This window comes from Boleophthalmus pectinirostris, unplaced genomic scaffold (assembly GCF_026225935.1).
Source record: "Boleophthalmus pectinirostris isolate CB_2022bp ecotype Guang Dong unplaced genomic scaffold, ASM2622593v1 HiC_scaffold_22, whole genome shotgun sequence".
In the NCBI taxonomy this organism is placed as follows: domain Eukaryota; kingdom Metazoa; phylum Chordata; class Actinopteri; order Gobiiformes; family Gobiidae; genus Boleophthalmus; species Boleophthalmus pectinirostris.
Window position 1 is genome coordinate 10,049,851 of NW_026571190.1, and position 21,555 is coordinate 10,071,405.

At 41.4% G+C, this 21,555-nt stretch overlaps 1 protein-coding gene across 2 annotated transcripts; it reads left to right on the plus strand.

Annotated features, from left to right (window-relative positions):
• Window positions 1-236: 236 nt before the first annotated feature.
• On the plus strand, window positions 237-20,901 carry vps37c (VPS37C subunit of ESCRT-I). 2 transcript variants are annotated; one of them, XM_055157844.1, is made up of 6 exons: window positions 237-530; window positions 627-722; window positions 1,144-1,253; window positions 4,571-4,742; window positions 11,160-11,242; window positions 13,589-20,901. In XM_055157844.1, the coding sequence occupies exons 3-6, from the start codon at window positions 1,161-1,163 to the stop codon at window positions 14,279-14,281; spliced, it is 1,041 nt and encodes a 346-aa protein (XP_055013819.1). In that variant the 5' UTR covers window positions 237-530; window positions 627-722; window positions 1,144-1,160; the 3' UTR covers window positions 14,282-20,901. The 2 variants fall into 2 exon arrangements, with proteins under 2 accessions (XP_055013819.1, XP_055013820.1); XM_055157845.1 differs by lacking the exon at window positions 627-722 and having other exon boundaries at window positions 237-341.
• Window positions 20,902-21,555: the final 654 nt, after the last annotated feature.

The window sequence follows — 21,555 nt, forward strand, 5'->3', positions numbered from 1 at the left end:
TTTGGGGTTTCCATATCAGCTGAGTATGGGCCGTACCACTATCTCCTATTGTACAAAACAAGTTACAAAAACACAATTCACCAGCATAAATACACAATAATTATGTATATAGACTTGAAATATGTTTTTATTATAATTCATGATTTTGAATGTGCTATTTCTTGGATTATTTTGTTGTCGTAAACCGTACTTTCTCGTTACCACCCCTACACAACTTCACCAATGGACTCTTCCTAAAATGGCGGCGGTTTCTGTCACTATGGAATGAAACTTTCTTATTTTTATCAAATATTTTCCCCGTTTCCTCACGAACTTCCAGGCGTGGTCGCTCGTTTGGTGAAGTAAGGATTTTGCGAAGGCATTGACATCAATCACAGCGGCTTAAGACCGAGCTGTGCGATTGTTTTACCCGCTTTTTGTCGCCTATTCGCTGGGCTTCCCTCGAAGAAGTTGACGTTGGCTAGAGTGCCTGACATTGCGATCATTCCGAGTGTTTTTGTCAGCAAATTCGCTGTATACGGACTCGTCAGGTGAAATCGAGCATATTTAAAGCAATATTTAGTTTTAATAACCATAAAACTGCCTGGATCACGGACTGATTACGTCTCGTTTTTTGTCAAATTTAGCCGGGGCAGGTCGTAGCTTCCGTGGGAGAAATAAGTAGGTGGTGTTGGATGTCACCACCAGAAAGGATTGCTTTGAGTTTGGTTTGCTAGCATCGTGTGAGTACAACTTACTCTAAATGTAATCACTGTCAGTGGTATATAAATACACAATTTCTCCTGAGTCTGGCCTACGGTCATATGCCTCACTTTTTTACAACGTAGTGGCGCAGTCAATGTTTATTTTGTTTATTATCAAAACGCACAGTGCGTTATAGACGTAAATAATACCAAAAACAAATGCATTTTTGGTATAACTCGATTATATTGTAAGTCCTGAGTCATAACTGTTCACTCCTGATAATATTTATATTCTTGCCTTTTAATGTTTTGAACAATACATTAAACAAGCCATTCTAAATAACACAATATCATGGAAAATCGACCAAATAGCGGGACTAATAATAAGGAGTGTGTCTGTTGATAGTAATTCCCAAACAATGTTTTAAGTGTTATTTCCGGGTTTATGTTTGATTGACAGCCATCCTGGCAAATCAAATGGAAAAGCTCCAGGACCTGAGCCAATCAGAGCTCCAGGAGCTGCTGGATAACGCCGAGAGGGTGGAGGCCATGGCGCTGGAGTCTGATGAGGTAAATTCACACATCCATCATGGATGATTAAATGATTGCATTTCAGAGAAAGAGAGAAAGAGCAGAGTCATGCTGTGGGTTTAGTTATGTTTATATGTGGGTTTCAGCTTCCAGTTACTGGCGACATTTTCAGGAGTTTGAATTATTTAAAAGATATTTTAGTTGAAATTTACTTTTTCTATGAAATTATGAAATTGCTATGTCAACAGTCTTAATTTTTTCATTGTGAAACCCATGAATAGACAGTGCTCAAACTGATGCTTTAGTTGTACTATTACTGTTTGTTGCTGTTCAGTTTTTTGGGTTAAGGAAAATGGGTATCATCACAAGTTAGTCAGAATAAGCGTTACAAGTCAACTATTAAAATCATTTTAATTATATTTTGATAAGCATTATTGATACCTGGACTATACACTATAGACTCTAAACACATACAAAAGGACTTTATAACAAAGACAGCTGTGCTTTTAAATCAAAATGTAAAAAAAATGAATGTTCATCTATAATAGACTTTATTCATAAATATTCCCTATATAGAGTCACAGAGTCCCCATATTTAAACCTTTATTTTGGTTAAAAGCTTGTACAGTAGAAATAAGTTTGAATAGTAATCAAGCAAAAATAATAGTTAAAGATGTATTTAAAGTTATGTAATAAATGATCCAGTAACTTAATAAGGGAAAATGTGTTAACTGCATGAATATAACAACACTAAGTTGGTTCAAAGGTCAAATGAATAGTCCAGATGAGCTGAGGGCTTGTTACTTATTTCTTAAAAAATAGCTGAAATGTGCAGCACTCTCGCAGTTCAGTGATGCCAAGAGGCATAAACTGTCTTTGAGTCCTGCGTGGGTGCTAGTGGTTAACCTGCAAAGTAGGGGACTCCAGTGTTGGGGCAACAGTGCTGCTTTGCTTCCCCTTTGACAGAGCTGTTCACACATTTATGCACTCAAATCGTGTATGGAATAATCAGGTTTTGTGTGAGCTATAAACAAGTTGAGGTCATGTCAAACTAGGCCAGGGTGATGTGACAAAGAAAAAATATTCCCCTTTTTCTTCTTCATACTGATCAGTCTCAAATTTCAATTTATTTTGTCTTAAAAAAAATTCAAAATACAGACTTTTAATAATTGCCATTCAACACTAAAAATAGTCAAATTTCTTTCTCTAAACCAGTCAATCAATCAATCAGTCAGTCAAACTTTATTTATAAAGCGCTTTTCATACAAAAAATACAACACAGAGTGCTTTACAGTGATTAAAAACAATCCCACATTTCCTTCTACCTTCCCACCCCCACAGCTGCCTGACCCCACATAACCAGACAGCCACATGCTTTTGTTGAGGATTGGCTGTAGACTTCTCTGTACCTGAATCTTGATATTGATGAATTGCACAGCACTCGACTTTCGTCTTCATCCCTCTTTCGCAGTATAAAAGTAGCAGAGCTTTCATGGGATTTGAAAATAATTAACATGGCCTTGTGGGAGCAGGTGAGACATTCTATTTTTGCTTTGTGTTGGAATGTAGTTGTGTCGCATAGTATATATTTGCATTACAGGGCCCAGATGTAGCACAAACTGACACATGTGTTAGAACAATTAACAACTCAGTGCCACAGATAAGAGAGGCTGTCATAGGTGCAGGTCTGCCATATGTGCTATCATGATACTAACATTTCAAACTTGATGTCAATACTAATGCATAAGCTCAATAACAAATACCAAATTCAATGGCTCAATTCAATCACAATGGCTGTAGTTACATGCACACTCAAAATCTAATTGATATTTGTTGTAAGAGCAGAGTTGTAAGATCATTAATTACTCACATCAGATTTTCTAATTTGCCTTTAATTTAACAAATCTTTAAGATTCAGAAATCAGATAATAATCAGATTTATTCATGTTTATATTTATAGTCAGTAACAATTTTAAAATGAGTTTTTACACAATATCCTGTTAGCATCCTGTCTTCTACGAAACAAAAACACTGTCTATATGTTACCATGTGGTCTGATGTAAATAGTTCTGATAGTTCTTTTGACTGATGTCAAAAGACATAATTATGCAAGTGTATATTTACAAGTAAAAATCATATACAGTAAATAGAAAATATATCTGGGCTATATGCAAGACGTGACCTTGTATCATTCTGAAAATGAAATTCTACCAAAAACATTGGCTTAAAAAGTTTAATTAGTTGTATTACAAAAAACGTAGTAGCCCAATAGTTGAAGAGAAGAGGCATGACGCTGGAGTTCTAATGCAGGAGTTTTGTTTTTTTTCCCCCCATCAGTATAGGGACAAGGACCCGAGGTAATGAACCTTCAGGACACTGTGATAGTGTTATCCGTTCCAGTCCAGGCTATGTTGTAGGGAGTATTATACTGATGACACAGGCCAAGATAACAAGAACTGAGCTGGCAGTGAGTGTTTTTGTTTTTGATGCTTGGTCTCGCTGTTCTGTGAGGGAAGGGCTGCATAGAGAGAGGCTGTGGGTCTTGAGTCTTAGACAAGATGCGTGGTCTTGTACACCTAACTGAAAGGTGGGTTCGAATAGTTCCTGGGAGACACTGTAATATCACTCAAACATGCACCTCTTCAGGCATGTTTTTGATGAGCGACCAAAGTTATAATATGGTAGAAAGCTCAAAAGTTGATTTAGAATTAGACTTTAACTTTTTTTTAACACTGATCTCTATTGACTGACATTTAAGTTAGCACTATTGTAATGGGCCACGAGAAGAACAATGTTATCCTATCTTCTATTTAACAAAAAACAATGTATTCTTATCTGACACTTTCCGCACACTCTGTCAGTGTGATATCAAGAGCATGATAAAATGTCTTTAAAGGAGCAGAATAATAAGCTAAGAATAGATTGAGGTAACTTAAAAAAATGCTGGTGGTTGTTTAGGTCTTGTCATTCCAAGTAGTCTGTCAGGAATTATTTGATCTCAGTTGGTATTTATTAACAGAGATCTAAACCAAGACAAAAGTAGGATTACACCAAGACCAAACCTAACCCTATATCAGGAGCAAATCGAGTCAGTTGTGAATTAATGATTTGTGGCACAAAGGGTAAAATAAACATGCTAATTCTTCTTCTCTTGTTTCTTCACATGCAGATAAAGGTGCACTATGTATGAGGGTCTGCCACCTCCATAGGTGTTTTTATTGATAAAAATGCCTTAAATGCCTTCGAGAAGTTTCCATTTCAAAATAATCACCATACAACATAAATAATACTGTATATTAGCCAACACAATTACCACAGTCTGACAGTTTCTAATAAAAAGCTTTTTTTTTTTATAGATCCAGAATATCCAGCTGGAGAGGGAGATGGCTCTGGCCGCTAACAGAAGTCTGGCTGAACAGAACCTGGACCGAAAGCCATACCTGGAATCACAGAAGGAGGCGCTAGTGAGCCGATACCTGCAACTGGAGGCTGTGCAGCAGAAGTACAGAGAGCATTGCTCACAGAGAGGTACGAGTCTGGGATGCTGCTGTGGTGTCCTTGGGCAAAACACTCCTGGCTGTTGCAATAATATATGCCTAGAATCCGTGCAAAGTGTTGATATCTTTATATATTATAGTCCAATGAGATTCATTTGGTCTTCCGATATTCTATGTTATTGGGTTCTTTTTTTCAGACCTAGAGTGTTATTTCATACCTGACAGTTTAGACTGCTCACTAGCGTCTTCCTCAGAGTGGTCACGCGATGTTGCTGTGACCAGACACGTCACAGCAACAACACGTGACCACTCTGAGGAAGACGCTAGTGAGCAGTCTAAACTGTCAGGTATGAAATAACACTCTAGGTCTGAAAAAAAGAATCTTTATATATTATGTTGTGAGAAAAAACTAAAAAGACTGACTTACTTGCAACTAAATGAAGAGTCCCTGCAGTCAATCAATTCAGTACTAGCCCTAATCCAGGTTCACTTGTTATTTTAGTACCTTTTCTTAAATCAGTAATATTGCAGCTTACATACAGTCCCTGTATACATACAGTAAATACTGAATGTTGTCCAAAATTGTAGCAGGTGTCAGTGAGAAAGTGGGAGTTAAATTTGAAGCAAAACATCTCTGACTCAGACTAAACACTGTGAAACATTTGGCCAAAAATGTCACAAAGTGAAATTGTCCAGAATTGATGATGTCATAATCTCAGATGGAGAGCAGGGTCCTATATAACTCTTTGGGAGATTCACCTATATTGAATGAAATATCCAAACGTATGATCCACAAATGTTTCTAAATGCAAGTAAACCAGGGAACTACAACTGAGGCTTTGTTAATGGAATCTCAAAGATCCCAATGACACATCTGAGGGAGATGTACTTGGAAACCTCTGCATGTAACCACTCAGTCCGATTTAAATTAGGTACAGACTTACTGATGTCTTCACTGTACAGGGTAAGAAACATCCAGGAAAATATTAGACATATGTTTGGACTCATTTTAGATCAGCAGTGATGACAAACCACAGCCTCTTCTCAGAGCACCCACTGAACACTTGCTTTGGTTTGGTCCGCTACATTAAAGTGAAAATGAAACTTATCAGAGCTTCACCATATATAATCGTACCATGGAGAGCAAATAACTTGAGTGGGTAATACAGGGGCTTCTGTTCAGAAGCCCCTATGATGAGTGTACGAGCAAGGCCAGTTACGTCGCCCGGATTGGCGTCACCGGGGCCTCACCCTGGAGCCAGGCCTGGGGTGGGTGCTCGCCAGCGAGCGCCTGGTGGCCGAGCCTCCCCCCACGGGGCTCGGCCGGGCTCAGCCCGAAGGAGCGACGTGGGGCCGTCCTCACGTGGGCCCACCACCCGCAGGAGGATCCATATGGGGCCGGTGCAGAGAGATCTGGGCAGCAGTCGACGGCGGGGGCCTCGGCGACCGGATCTCCGGACATGGAGACTAGCTCTGGGGACATGGAATGTCACCTCGCTGGGGGGGAAGGAGCCTGAGCTTGTGCGGGAGGTTGAGCGTTACCGACTAGATATAGTCGGCCTCACCTCCACGCACAGTTTGGGCTCTGGAACCCAACTCCTTGAGAGGGGCTGGACTCTCCATTTCTCTGGCGTTGGCCGCGGGGAGCGGCGGCGGGCTGGTGTGGGCCTGCTCATTGCCCCACAGCTCAGCCGCTGTGTGTTGGAGTTCACCCCGGTGAACGAGAGGGTCGCGTCCCTGCGCCTTCGGGTCGGGGACAGGTCTCTCACTGTGGTGTCGGCCTACGGGCCGAACAGCAGTGCTGAGTACCCGGCCTTCTTGGAGTCCTTGGGAGGGGTACTAGACAGTGCACCGACCGGGGACTCCGTTGTTCTCCTGGGGGACTTCAACGCCCACGTGGGCAACGACAGTGACACTTGGAGAGGGGTGATTGGGAGGAACGGCCTCCCCGATCTGAACCCGAGTGGTGTTTTGTTATTGGACTTCTGTGCTAGTCACAGTTTGTCCATAACAAACACCATGTTCGAGCACAAGGGTGTCCATAAGTGCACGTGGCACCAGGACACCCTAGGCCGGAGGTCGATGATCGACTTTGTCGTCGTGTCATCTGATCTCCGGCCGCGTGTCTTGGACACTCGGGTGAAGAGAGGGGCTGAGCTGTCAACTGATCACCACCTGGTCGTGAGTTGGGTTCGCTGGCGGAGGAGGAAGCCGGAAAGACCTGGCAGGCCCAAGCGTGTAGTGAGGGTCTGTTGGGAACGTCTGGCGGAGCCCTCTGTCAGAGGGACCTTCAACTCGCACCTCCGGGAGGACTTCTCCCGGATTCCGGGGGAGGCTGGAGATATGGAGTCCGAGTGGGCTTCATTCTCGGCCTCTATTGTCAATGCAGCTGCTCGGAGCTGTGGGCGTAAGGTCTGTGGTGCCTGTCGCGGCGGCAACCCCAGAACCCGGTGGTGGACACCGGAAGTAAGGGATGCTGTCAAGCTGAAGAAGGAGTCCTATCGGGCCTTGCTGGCTCGGGGGACTCCTGAGGCAGCTGACAGGTACCGGCGGGCCAAGCGTGCTGCAGCCCGTGTGGTCGCGGAGGCAAAAACTCGGAGCTGGGAGGAGTTCGGGGAGGCCATGGAGAAGGACTATCGGACGGCCTCAAAGAGATTCTGGCAAACCGTCCGGCGCCTCAGGAGGGGAAAGCAGTTCTTCACCAACACTGTTTACAGTGCGGGGGGAGAGCTGTTGACCTCGACTGGGGACGTTGTCCGGCGGTGGAAGGAATACTTTGAGGATCTCCTCAATCCCACCGTCACGTCCTCCGAGGAGGAGGCCGAGGCTGGGGACTCGGAGGCGGACTCATCCATCACCCTGCCGAAGTCACTGAGGTGGTTGGCAAGCTCCTTGGTGGCAAGGCTCCGGGGTTGGATGAGATCCGTCCTGAGTACCTGAAGTCTCTGGATGTTGTGGGGCTGTCTTGGCTGACACGCCTCTTCAACATCGCGTGGCGGTCGGGGACAGTACCTCTGGACTGGCAAACCGGGGTGGTGGTCCCTCTGTATAAGAAGGGGGACCGGAGGGTGTGTTCCAACTATAGGGGGATCACACTTCTCAGCCTTCCCGGTAAGGTCTATGCCAGGGTACTGGAGAGGAGAATCCGGCCGATAGTCGAACCTCGGATTCAGGAGGAGCAGTGTGGTTTTCGTCCTGGCCGTGGAACACTGGACCAGCTCTACACTCTCCATAGGGTGCTCGAGGGTTCATGGGAGTTTGCCCAACCAGTCCACATGTGTTTTGTGGATCTGGAGAAGGCATTCGACCGTGTCCCTCGTGGTGTCCTGTGGGGGGTGCTCTGGGAGTATGGGGTCCGGGGCCCTTTGCTAAGGGCTGTCCGGTCCCTGTATGACCGGAGCAGGAGCTGTGTTCGCATTGCCGGCAGTAAGTCAGACCTGTTCCCGGTGCATGTTGGACTCCGCCAGGGCTGCCCTTTGTCACCGGTTCTGTTCATTGTATTTATGGACAGAATTTCTAGGCGCAGTCAGGGGCCGGAGGGGGTCCGGTTTGGGGACCACAGGATTTCATCTCTGCTGTTTGCGGACGATGTTGTCCTGTTGGCTTCATCGAACCAGGACCTGCAATGTGCACTGGGGCGGTTTGCAGCCGAGTGTGAAGCGGCTGGGATGAAGATCATCAGCTCTTCCAAGTCCGAGGCCATGGTTCTCGACCGGAAAAAGGTGGCTTGCCCTCTCCGGGTGGGTGGGGAGTCTTTGCCTCAAGTGGAGGAGTTCAAGTATCTCGGGGTCTTGTTCACGAGTGAGGGAAGGACGGAACGTGAGATTGACAGGCGGATCGGTGCAGCTTCGGCAGTGATGCGGTCGCTGTATCGGACCGTTGTGGTGAAGAGGGAGCTGAGTCGAAAGGCGAAGCTCTCGATTTACCGGTCAGTCTTCGTTCCTACTCTCACCTATGGTCATGAGCTCTGGGTAGTGACCGAAAGGACGAGATCGCGGATACAAGCGCTCGAAATGAGTTTCCTCCGCAGGGTGGCTGGGCGCTCCCTTAGAGATAGGGTGAGGAGCTCAGTCACACGGGAGGAGCTCGGAGTAGTAGAGCCGCTGCTCCTCCACGTCGAGAGGAGCCAGTTGAGGTGGCTCGGGCATCTGTTCCGGATGCCTCCTGGGCGCCTCCCTCGGGAGGTGTTCCGGGCATGTCCCGCCGGGAGGAGGCCCCGGGGAAGACCCAGGACACGCTGGAGGGACTATGTCTCTCGGCTGGCCTGGGAACGCCTCGGGGTCCCCCCGGAGGAGCTGGAGGACGTGTCTGGGGTGAAGGAAGTCTGGGAGTCCCTGCTTAGGCTGCTGCCCCCGCGACCCGGCCCCGGATAAGCGGACGAAAATGGATGGATGGATGGATGGGTAATACAGATTAGAGCCCGACCGATATGGATTTTGCTGTGGCCGATATGAAACCCATATAATGGAAGTTGGAGCTGCCGATAGCCGATATAATCGCCGATATATTTAGTGACGTAAAAATTCACTGTAAATGTTGAATGGTTTAAAAAACTTAGGTTTGGCTCTGGTGGATTTTAAATTGGGTTTATTTAGGCAACATTTATTGTTATTCTGCCTCTTTACATCATATTTACAGACAGTAGGTTGGCTTAATGGCATTTTTGCATCACATTCTAGACACTAGTGATGGGTATTCCAGTTCTTTTTAGAGAACTGGCTCTTTTGGCTCGGCTCACTAAAAGCTGCTGGTTCTTTTGGCTCCCAAGCGGCTCTTCAGATTGTTTTGTTGCAAGCAGATCTAAAGCACGTCTAAAGCAGGACTGAATCAGGACTGAACCAGGTCTAAACCAGGACTGAAAAAGGTCTAAACCAGGACTTATTTATTTTATGCTAAACTACAGCCAAATATGCTCGTTTTATTTTATTTTATTTATTTATTTTTTATCCTATGTACACGCAAAATTCTCAAAGTTTCGTTTTGAGCCGCTGCCGCTGTCAAACCACGAGTCTGCACGCGGCGTGAACAGGAAAAAAGTGAGAGAAAGAGAAAACACGGCTCCCAATAAGGATCAGGCTCCCGTCGTTCGCTTCAAAGAGCCGGCTCGAAGAGTCATTTCGTTCGCGACGGACCCATAACTAGTAAAGAAACTAGCGCTATTAGCCTTTAGCCGTAAATGCTGCGCGCCGCGGTAATTAATTATATGCGCAAATGTCATAATTCACACGTCTATTCACAGCTCATTTCCATATCAGTGCTGGTCCAGTAACAAATATACGGCCAATGTAGTCACTTTACAATAGACCAATAGAAAACAGCCTGTTTATGTGCGGGAGCTACAGCAGCTAACCCATAACAAATGACTAAAACTAGCTTCAAAGTCGACATATTTCCAACACTCACCGCTCATACAGGCTCCTCTCACATCACAAATCTGCACTAATAAATGTCCTTTTAATTCAGACTCAAACCGATTGTCCGTAAAAAGAATATAATCTCAGTGTTTGGATCTATGTCTGCGGGTGTAAACAAACACACGTGAGTGACGCGACTCTGTGGTGTGTTCAGGGACAATACGGACACACGCACGGGTAAATGACTCCGTAGATAAATATTGATGTGGAGCCACATATTAGGACATTTATCTGTCTGTAAATTGGATTAAATTAACATAATGTAGAGAGTCTAAGATTTTTAACGACGTATTACATGCCCACGTGAAATATCGGCCCCTATCAGCAAGCATATCGGCCGATAGCCAATATGCCTCGAGGTGCCAATATCAGCCGATAATATCGGCCAGCCGATATATCGGTCGGGCTCTAATACAGATCCCAGCATCTATAAAAAATAAAAAGCTCAACTTTGAGATGTCACTTATCTATTTCTTACAAAAGTGCAGATATATGATAGCTGTTTTTATTGGTAATTATAGTTGCAAAGACTTAGTGCTAATGCTAAATTAGACACCGCTGTTTGCACCTATTCTTTCCTTTGACTTGCAGGTAGACTTGGACAAGAGTGCTCTCACGGGTTTTGGGGCAGTGACAATTTGAATTAGATTATTTTGCGCAGTCCGATTTCGCTGTACATGTAAATTAAAGAGTAAGAGTGTGGGTGTTGAATCTGCAGCAGAAAGCTTGTGACTCATAGACTGAACGCTTTGGAACATTTGGCTCAAAATGTCACAAACAGTCATTGTCCAGAATTTGATGATGTCGTTGTCTCAGATGGAGGACAGGGGCCTTTATTCACTGTTTTTGAAAGAAATTGTCATTGTTTCTTAAGGATTAGCTCCACACACGTGTTTTCAACTGTGTGGGTCACTGAGTGTTTGGAATGTGAACTCTAATCCCTATGATATCTGTAACGCTAAACAGAACCTGTTTGTCCTGTGTTAATATTATTTACCTTGCTAACGCTTTCCTCCCCCCTCTCCTTCTCTCAGATGGAATGGCGGGTCAGGTGTCTCCAGAGGCCTTGTTTAACAGACTTCAGGTGGAGAGCTCCAAAACAGAGGAGGAGTCTGAGGTAGGTCACGGAAAACTGATAATATGATGGTACACAATATCAAGAGATTCATTTTATTAATCCCTTATGAAGGAAATTAATTCTCAACTTTTAACCCACCCTTCTGTGCAGCTGAGGCACCCTGTCGGGAGCAGTGGGAATCCGTGTATCATTCGTTCATTCGTTTTTCAATATAAAACCAAAAATAAGAAAACGAAAAAACAACAGTTTTCTTCGTTATTTGTCTCCAAAACCAAAATGAAAAAACGGATAACGATTCGTTTTTTCAGTTTTCGATTTTGTGTTTAAATGAAGAATGGAAAAAACGGATAACGGCCGTTTCCCGTTTACGTGACTTCCGTGTCTGCGATGCCAAACTTTTGCACCGCATACGGACTGAACCAGGACGGATCCAGGTCCGAGAGCAGAGCGGGACTGAGACCAGGACCAGACCGGGACCAGAGCGGGACTGAGACCGGGACCAGACCGGGACCAGGGCGGACTCCGAGCTTTGACTCCAAGCCTCCACGGGGTCCGAGCCTCAGCTTCGAGCTCCGGCCCTGCCGTGGGCTCTGAGCCTCCGGTCTGGTCCCGGTCTGGTCCCGGTCCCGGTCTGGTCCCAGTCTCACCGCATACGGACTGAATCAGGACGGATCCAGGTCCGAGACCAGACCGAGACCAGAGCGGGACTGAGACCAGACAGAGCTGCTCCAGTTCTCCGCGCTCAAGAACCGCGGCTGGTTCCGAGGTGGAGCAAAGCCTCCGACTGACGCATACACACCAATGAAAATGAATCGAACTAAGAGCTTTTGGTTCAAATGGACCAGGTCCGGGACCAGACCGGGACCAGAGCGCTACTGAGACTGGGACCAGACCGGGACCAGAGCGGAGGCTCAGAGCCCACGGCAGAGCCGGAGCTCGAAGCTGAGGCTCGGACCTCGCAGAGGCTCGGAGTCAAAGCTCAGAGTCCGCCCTGGTCCCGGTCTCAGTCCCGCTCTGGTCCCGGTCTGGTCCCGGTCTCAGTCCCGCTCTGGTCTCGCTCTGGTCTCGGACCTGGATCAGTCCCGGTTCAGTCCGTATGCGGTGCAAAAGTTCGGCATCGCAGACACGGAAGTCACGTAAACGGGAAACGGCCGTTATCCGTTTTTTCCATTCTTCATTTAAACACAAAATCGAAAACTGAAAAAACGAATCGTTATCCGTTTTTTCATTTTGGTTTTGGAGACAAATAACGAAGAAAACTGTTGTTTTTTCGTTTTCTTATTTTTGGTTTTATATTGAAAAACGAAACGAATGATACACGGATTAGTGGGGACCCATCTTCAGATGTTGAGTTAGTCTTGGTCAGGACTAAGCCTTAGCTGGAGGATTTGACCTATGGCACATGCTTTGGGTTGGTGGGGTAGGAAACCAGATTTTTTAGTAGGGTTACATAGCCATATTGGCAGTGGTCGCTACTTTGAGCTTCTGCTAACATAGGTAGAAAATCAAGTTTTAAAATGAACAAATTGTAAACAAAAAGTATCTAAGCGTGTTATATGTGTATAGCAGAAATCAAGATCTTCTCTGAACCCAACTTTTAATGGATGGTTAAACTCAAAGCAAAAATAAGATTAAGATCTCCAGAGCAAGTATAAACAAATTACACTGAAACCAGGCTTTAGAGTGCCACTCCCTTTGAAAACAACATTTACTGGTAGAATATATCAGTGGAGCTGTGCTGTAGTATGGGGTATATTTATGTTCTTGGGATGAATGAGCAGAAATTTGCCTATTAGAAAAGGTGTCATGTTAAGATGGGACATCCTACATTTCTGTGCAATGTTTCAAGTGGGTTTTCTTTGGCTATTACATTTACCCCAAATGACCTAAAACATGCCTGATAGGTTAATTCTCCAGTTTAGTGGATATTAATAGGACTGAGCACTGTACCAGTACAGTGCAGAAAAAGTATGTAAAAGTATGTACAGTATGTAACTTTCTCGAGCTGGCACATCACTTGCACGATTCCAGAAATAGAAAGTTAACTTAAAACCATAGTTTAGAACATTCTCCGTGGAGATGGATAGGTTTTATGCCATACTGTGGAATATTATATCCAAAGCAATAACATTTCCATGGAAATGAGCAGAAGGAGGCCAATTAAGGTAATGTTTAAGTTTTGTTTCCTAAGAAAAACTGAAAAGTACCCTGCCATAGTTATTCCTGACCTAGAACATCTAGAGATGAGTCCCGATAGGTTTATCCCCAGCTGCTTTGAAGGATGGGTCAAAAGCAGTGAACATATTTCTTCACAAAGACTAAACGTGATACCTTATTTTATCTTCATTAATAACTCTTGTTTTTCTGGTCCTCTTGTTGTTCTAGTCTTTGGCAGATGAGTTCCTGGAGGGCTCGTTGGCACTGGACTCCTTCTTGGACGGCTTTCTGTCTTTACGTTCCCTCGCCCACAAACGCCGTGTGCGGATAGAAAAACTCCAGGAAGTACTCCGCCAGAGAACCTCCGCCTCCTCCACGGCAACCGACAAACCTGACCCCGCCCCCTCCTCCACGGCCCACCCCACCACCTCCAACAACCTGCCCCTCCCCAAACAACCAGCTCCTCCTCCAGGACCCCCGAGCGGCCTCCCCTACTCCCCTTATCCCGTGTCCCCTCCCAACCCCGCCCCCGTACCTGTTGCCGTGGCTGCAGCATCTGGCCCATCCAACCCTCCAGCGCAGTTTCCACCGTACCCCAGCGCCGGCTCGTCATTCACCCCAGCGGCAGGCTACTCCGGTGGGCCACCCCGACCGGCGTTTGGGCCCATCCCTCCTCCTTCTCAGCCTTCGCATTCCGGGGGTGCTTGTCCATATCCCACCCAGCCATCTGCGTTCACCGGCCCGCATCCTGGCTCTGCGTTCGGGCAGTATACTCCCAGTAACGCCCCAGCACCCTACCCAGCGTCCTACTCCTACGGTGGGTACAGTTATCCAGCCGGGCCGGCCTACAACAACACCCAGTCCCCCACAGGAAGACCCATGTACAGACCCGGATATGGAGTACCACAGCCCTACTCCTGAAAATTAAAAAGCACTACTCTTTTCTCTCTCTCAGAATCTTAAATATGTTACCCCTGCACTGCAAAAAATAAATATCTAAACAATTAAATTATTTCAATTCACAATCTTGATTTGATCACTTTGACTAATTTAAATACATTTACTTGTTTGACCAGATGTTTGTAGTAGTTTCAGTTTTTAGTTCTGAATTTCAGTTCTGAATTGTTGATGTCCCTTTCTGATATTGCCGGTGTTATGTTTTTATGTACATGTTTTTTTCATGAGAAGATTGCACTACAGGGATACAGGAGGATGGGTGGGAATCTTAAACCCCAAATTTCAAGCTAAATTTTCTTCAAAGAAAATGGTAGAAAAATACTAAATAAGGATATTAAATAATGATCAAGATTTTTAATAACATAAAGTGTGCATTCTTTATGATGTATTAACTAAGTTAGACCCAAGTTAATTAGGAAATAATGCTCCAGTGCCTAAAATTTTGCTTGAAATAGGAAAACTATATTTAAAAACTGCTACTCAATTTATCTTAAGTCATTTGATATTATTTTTTGCAGTGTATAATTCCCCACTTCTTTGATTGAAGAGGTCTTTCGCTTTACTTCTCTCTATGTTGCACTATCCCCTGATTCGTAACGTCTGTCAGTTCAAAATGTTCGCCCCAATCCCTCACTAGTCTCAGGTCGTCGCGTTGTGTAAAAGTATGAAAAAACATATGGTATCTGAACCCTTTCTCTGTATATCACAATATCCACCGCATCTTATGTCTAATCTTTCTATTTGAGTGCTATGGTGCAGGCTCGGGAAGTACGGCATGGTCTTAACTCAATATAAAGTGAAAAACACATCAGGTTCATTTTAAATCGTTTGTAGTGGTCCAAAGATATTCCTCAGTTACCTGCATTCAAAGCATCCTAATTATTTGGTGTGATAAGTTTACAGTCACTTTTTTACAACTCTCAGAGCACATTTTTTCCCATCACAGCTAACATGCTAACAACAATTGGCATGCTAACTGTGCACTTACTGATTATTGGACAGTAAAACAATTTGATTGCAGACAGTATGCAGCTGACTTATCTTGTAGCGACTCATGATGTCAAAATATCTGTACTGGGCCAAGACAAATGTTGCTCATATACATGTAAAAATAGTTTTTATGTGGGTCCTCTGGTGGAATAAATAAAAGTTTGACCCAATGTGTAAGAACTGTTTCTGAACTAATTCTTAATAGATTAAGAATCAGATTAATATATCAAAAAGACAGCTGCCAGACCATTCTGAATTAACTTTTCTCCAAAACTTAAACAATCTTTTTTTTCCTAAAACTTAAATATCTTCTACAAATAGACGTATAAGCTTTTAATTCATAATTTTTTGTTGAATCTAACATTTTATACTTGAGACCATGCTGTACTTCTCGTACCTCTGTCATCATTTCAATAAAAAAGACTAGTTATCTGGCAAATCTGTTCTAAACATATGCACTGACTGGAATGCCCATCATATCCAAAAAACACAAATATTGTATGAACCCATATCATTGTCTTGGCCATATCAGTATCTAATCTACTCATTTTGCATGACTTTACTTTACTATTGTTGAAAAATACTGCCAAGAACCCAAGATAGCATCCAAAACATTTTTATTTTCTTTTGATTTTAGTTTTAAACCAAAGAAAGTTGTAATTGCTTGGAAAAAAAGTCAATGCGAAGTGCATACCTATATCTAAATACACTGGTGCTAATGATTGGGGTGTTACAAAGGGAAGCACTGCTGTGAGTACAAATTTAAAGTGCATATGACAGGTTTTCTAGTTTCTCTAGTTATTGCTTTATAGCTGGGATACCTTTGTTAAATGTTAAGCATATTTTGTCAAGTGGTAAAAAAAGTTTGAAAAAATAGAACATTTCTGGAAGTGGAGTTGTATAAATGAACTTCCATATCTGTCTCATCAATACACAAAATTTCATCCAAATAGCAGGGACAATTCACACACAAAGAACACATTTTTAAGTCATGGGATTACCTCTTCTTATGTCGTTTCTGCTGCCTGTGTTCAACCAAGAAGTCAAAAAATAATTACCCAACAAGCTAGGGAAAACTGGACATGATTTTTAGCAAAATTTTGATTAATAAATTATATAGTGTAACCTGTCTTACGCACTTTAATTGTTAAGAGGCTGACAGTTGTAGTTGTATTTTTGGTCACTTGGGGGAAGCAAAGATTCATTAAAAGTACCCTTTCTGTTCCACGAGGAAGCATCAGAGTTTTCATTTTAGTTGAGGTCAGATTAAAATAGTCACCTAACAATATAAGCTTATTCTGATGATGGTGCTGTCAGTTAAGTCAATAAAAAGCTAGACTTCAAAGTGAATCATAGATATTCAAAATTCATTGTCCATAATCCCATATCAAAATAGTTACGTCAGAGTTGGTACATGTATTTACAAGAGATAATATGGCTGAATGTCCATTTTGACAATAATGCCCTATTGAATATTGTATCAAGGTAATTTCCAATCTTATTTACAATCTTTTAAGGCAACAATTCGTACACAACATAATTTTAAAGGGCTTTACAGAATAAAGTAATTGAAAATACAACCAAATTAAAACCAAATTCTATTATAAAATGAACTTTAAAGCCACAGTGTGTAACTCTTTAGGGAAAAAATATCATAAAATAAAACAATATTTTAAGTTGTGTTTATTGCTCTAAAAAACTTGCGAGTGGGCTTGCATCTTTACGAACCTCACTCTTATTACCTGTTTCCATGGAAATGTTTCGCTTTTGGCTGTAATATTCCACAGTGGCACAGAGAATGTTCCGAAATATGGTTTAATTTTTTTTTATTTTCATGGAATCTTGCAGGTGACGTAATATCTCCAGTGAGTTACACACTGTAGTTTTAAAATAGAAGAGCGGAATAAAATCCTTTCAGTCATATACACCAACATACCAATATTTTTGTAGCATATTTACATAAATGTGCAAATTTAGCTTTCATAATTAAGAAACAATTAATCAAAATAAACCATGTTTCTTTAAAAGGGTTAAACCGGGTCTGTGTGGTATCAACTCCATGCAGTTTAGGCTCCCATGTTTTCAAATGAGACAATGATATTATACTTGAGTCTCTAATTAAATCCATGCACATTTTTCACTATTTGTCCTCCATTTTGTCTGTCTTTTCTCCTATCTCCTTTTTCCCTTCCTCTTCTTTGACTTTTTGCTTGTTAAAACATGGACTCAAATGCTTGACAATGATCACAGATGAAAATAGTTTTTATTTCTATAAGTTGTCACTATCATTGAAAATATATGTGCTTTGTATAGTTAAATAATACAGGGGTCATGGACAGACTATGGTGCATATAAGGTAGTCTCTCTTTTGGATAATTCTTGTAAGTGTGAAAAATGGGATATTGTATTGTAAACAAAGGAAGTGTGTGCAATTGAATTTAGGACATTTTCTTAATTTGTTGAACTATAGGATTACTTAATACGGTTGGAATATTTGGGTATTATCAATGTAAAGTTGTCTATTTTACTCCTTTGCTCTAGGATTGAACAAATTGTAAAATGTGTCTGTGCTTTTTGGCAGCACACATCATAATTTAACCTTCATCAAGACCTTTACAGACCAGTTTGCAAAATAAAATCTGATTCCCCCAGTCTTTTTTGTAAAGGAGCAAAATAGGTGACTTAAATTAAATGCTGCACTATGTAACTTTCCTGCTTGTATCCATGGAGATGATATTGCTTTGCCTAGAATATTTCACAGCATGACATTCAATATGTAAATAAACTATAATTACACTAATTAATTTGAAGAATTTAGTGATGAAAAAAATTGAAAATGCATTTTTATTTATGTGAGTGCTTTCGCCTCTCCACAGATCTGACCTGTATCTTGCCTTGGTGGTGTCACCTGCTTGTTTCTGTGTGGAGCTAAGTTTAATATCATACTGTGGAACATTTTAGGCAAAGCAATCTCCAGTTATATAGAGCATCTTTGAAATTCAACTGATTCAAATCATATCTAAGTGCCAACACTGTTTCGCAAGCTGAACAGAACTGTCCTTAAGTGTTTGGAAAAGTCTGAATCAATTTGTTTATTAAAGTTCACTGAAACAGGAGGCTGCGTGGGCAGGTTACAGTCATTTAAAGGTCCTATATTATGCTCTCATCTGCTCAGAAGAACTTTGGGGCATCTGGACGTTCATATTTTACATTTTTAAAAGTATGAATAGGAGCTGAACAATTTGCGAAAAACATCCAAATGTGATTTTTCTTATTTAATAGTAGGATTCTGTTCAAAGTTCACAAAAAAATTCACCGCTGAAATATGGACAGACAAACTAATACAAGAGTCACATTTCATATTTCAGTTTGTATACATCTAAAATACAGAGTTAGCAGGTTTAGGCAGAATAAGACAGACATTTAGTTTTTTTGTGGAGGAAATTCTTTTACTTGAAAAGCTGTAGCTTTTGCGATTTTCTAGTTGTGTACATTCAAATTGTGATTTTCGTTTGATTGCTATTAATCTTGCAGTCCTAGCATACAAAACACCAGTGATAAAGCAGAAACAACAAGTGATAAAGCAGAAACAACAAGTCATCTCTATACATTACCAGTCAAACATTCGACAGAAGACATCAAATATATGATGCAAGATGTATGGAATTGTGTAGCAACAAATTGTAAAATAATTCAGTGTTGCAAACTCTTGACTTTTTCTCACTCAGGTGAAAGAAGGTGCATTGAATCTAAATGATAGAAGGATTTTCGGGATTTCTTTTGCCTTTGAGACAGATGTTTGATAATGTATGAGCCTGTCAATGATAATCTGGGGTGTTTTTAATGGTCTCTGTCAGTAAAAGTGAGTAGTTTGAAGTTCTAAACTTGGAGGTGGATTTTTTTATATTTTGTGTTTGTATTATTGTTTATGTTCAGGAAATTGCGTTTTTAATGAGACGAAATAAGATTATAAATCAAAACAAAATCAGGAGTGATCAGTAATACGTGTCACATCGTCCTGCCATTACAAAACTTCACATATGTTTTTGATAAGGAAATGATCACAGGTATAAAAGCACATGAGACTGATTTAGCATAATGTAGGACCTTTAAATGTTTACAGTTTAAAGTAACAGCAATTTGATTGAAGCTGTATTTGACATACCGTTGACTGTTTTTGATCAGTTTTTGCCCTTAAAGTTCACACAAGAGTCCAAAAAAACAACAGGTAGGAAACTTGTGCAGTGCAGTTAAGACTTTGATAGTGAAGTTTGCAGCCTCTTCTGCAAATCTGGTGGTTACCCAAATCTAAACACATCGTACTGACCCAACCCTGTAACACGAATGGAAACTTCACTGCAATGGTGTGCAAAAGCTAAAGCTACAAGTTAGCAAAGCATTTGCTGTTGCTAACCAAGATACAGAACTAGTGCATAGGAAATTTAAGGGATTGTTGTGCAAGCTAGCAGAGCGCTGCTTACTACTGTCAATCAAAACGTATCATGTTTTCACAGCTTAAAACAAAGCGTTTACTTTATATAAATGTATTTAGTCTCCTTTATCCATTTTCTGAAGTTGAGACAAAATTGAGGATTTTTAAGTGAATTAGATTAAATTTTATTCTTTCAATTAACATAAAATGTTTAGTTGGAAAATAAAGTTGACATTTCATTTTTTGGAGTGTTGCTTTATTATTATTACTTTTTAAATCAGATTTTCTGTGCATTAAAATTGTCAAGCCAAGGAATTTTACCATCAAAGTTGCCTATATTTCAATATGTCATTGAAAAATTTACTCTCAGTTCTTAAAGTATTTTTAAGTCTTTTATCTAAAGTATACAAAATAACAGGAAGAAATCAACTGACTATTTAGCTACACCTATTCTAATGGTATTTCACACACACATTGTTTCTAATGTAAATAACATGCGCGAACACTTTTACGTCTTTTGACCTGTTGAGAATCACAAAATTAATGACAAATGAAAGAATGTTCCATATTTTGTCTAATATTTTAACAAGATTGGCTGTTAGATCTATCCTTGAAAAAAAAAAAGGGATTTATACATATCTAAAGGTAATATTTGGAAACTTAATTACCTATGTATGAATATTTTTTTCTTAGAACAATACAGTCTCCTTATGATGCTATTTAAACTGTAAAATAGTGGACAGAACATGGGTCCAAAAAACTGACACTATATATATTGTTTTTGTCAATTTTAAAGTTGTGCACAGCTGCCAGTTTGTTACTAAACACTTAAATTGACGTCAATATAATTTGCCTATCCATACTGAAAATCATTAGAGCAGGTGTAGACAATAGACTGGTTTGAGTATTTCTTCACTTAAAACTGCCCAGCCTCTGAAATCCAGGCGTTTATAACCAAGCACAAGGGACATACATAAGTGTGACTTAGGATTAAGAATTTATAATAATGAAATGAAAACGTTTTCAAGTGGACAGTGAATCCTCGAGAATGGAGGAAATTTAAAGGTGTGATGACTGTAGATTGTTAAATGAATTCTCTTTTTTCTTGTTTTTGCTTTTTGGGGTTGAGAAAAAAATAAAAAGCAGTTGATTTTAAAGTAAATTTGTGGGTGTCGTCATTTAAAGCCTTATAATTAAATGTCCTATAATAACCAAAACTGACTCTTGTGACCTTTAAGCCATGTTATAATGCTGTAACCTCTTCAAAAACATACCTGGAGCTGTGTTTTGTTTCATTCACACGTTTGAGTAATCCAGCATCCAGTTTGTCTACATTTCCAAATCTCAAAATACTTGATTCCACCTTGTGATGTCATGAAGTGGTAGTTTTCAAGTTATTACCTTTTACCTTTTGTTCTTAGTAGAGATTGAAAATTCCATGGCTAAAATTATCCAAATAACTCTAGTAAAGGGGTGTGGAGTTTCAAAACACAGTGGAGCACCTCTGACATGACATCACAAGGTGGAACAGAGTGTTTTTAGTTTGTGAGAAAAACTCCTAAATATGCAGATATCCAGATACGTTTTTGATGAGGAAATGACACTATAACAATGATCAGAATATCGGCTCTTAAAAGGTGCACTGTGTAACTTTTTCATATAGGGTCCGCCACCTGCTTGTCTCCATGGCGATGTTATTTCTTTGTTAATACTAATGCATTAATCTTATCTGTCTTCATGGAGATGAGACGATGATGCCTGTTAGCTCTGTTAAGAAGTGATTCTGTTCACAGTAAGTATATTTAATCACCTGAAG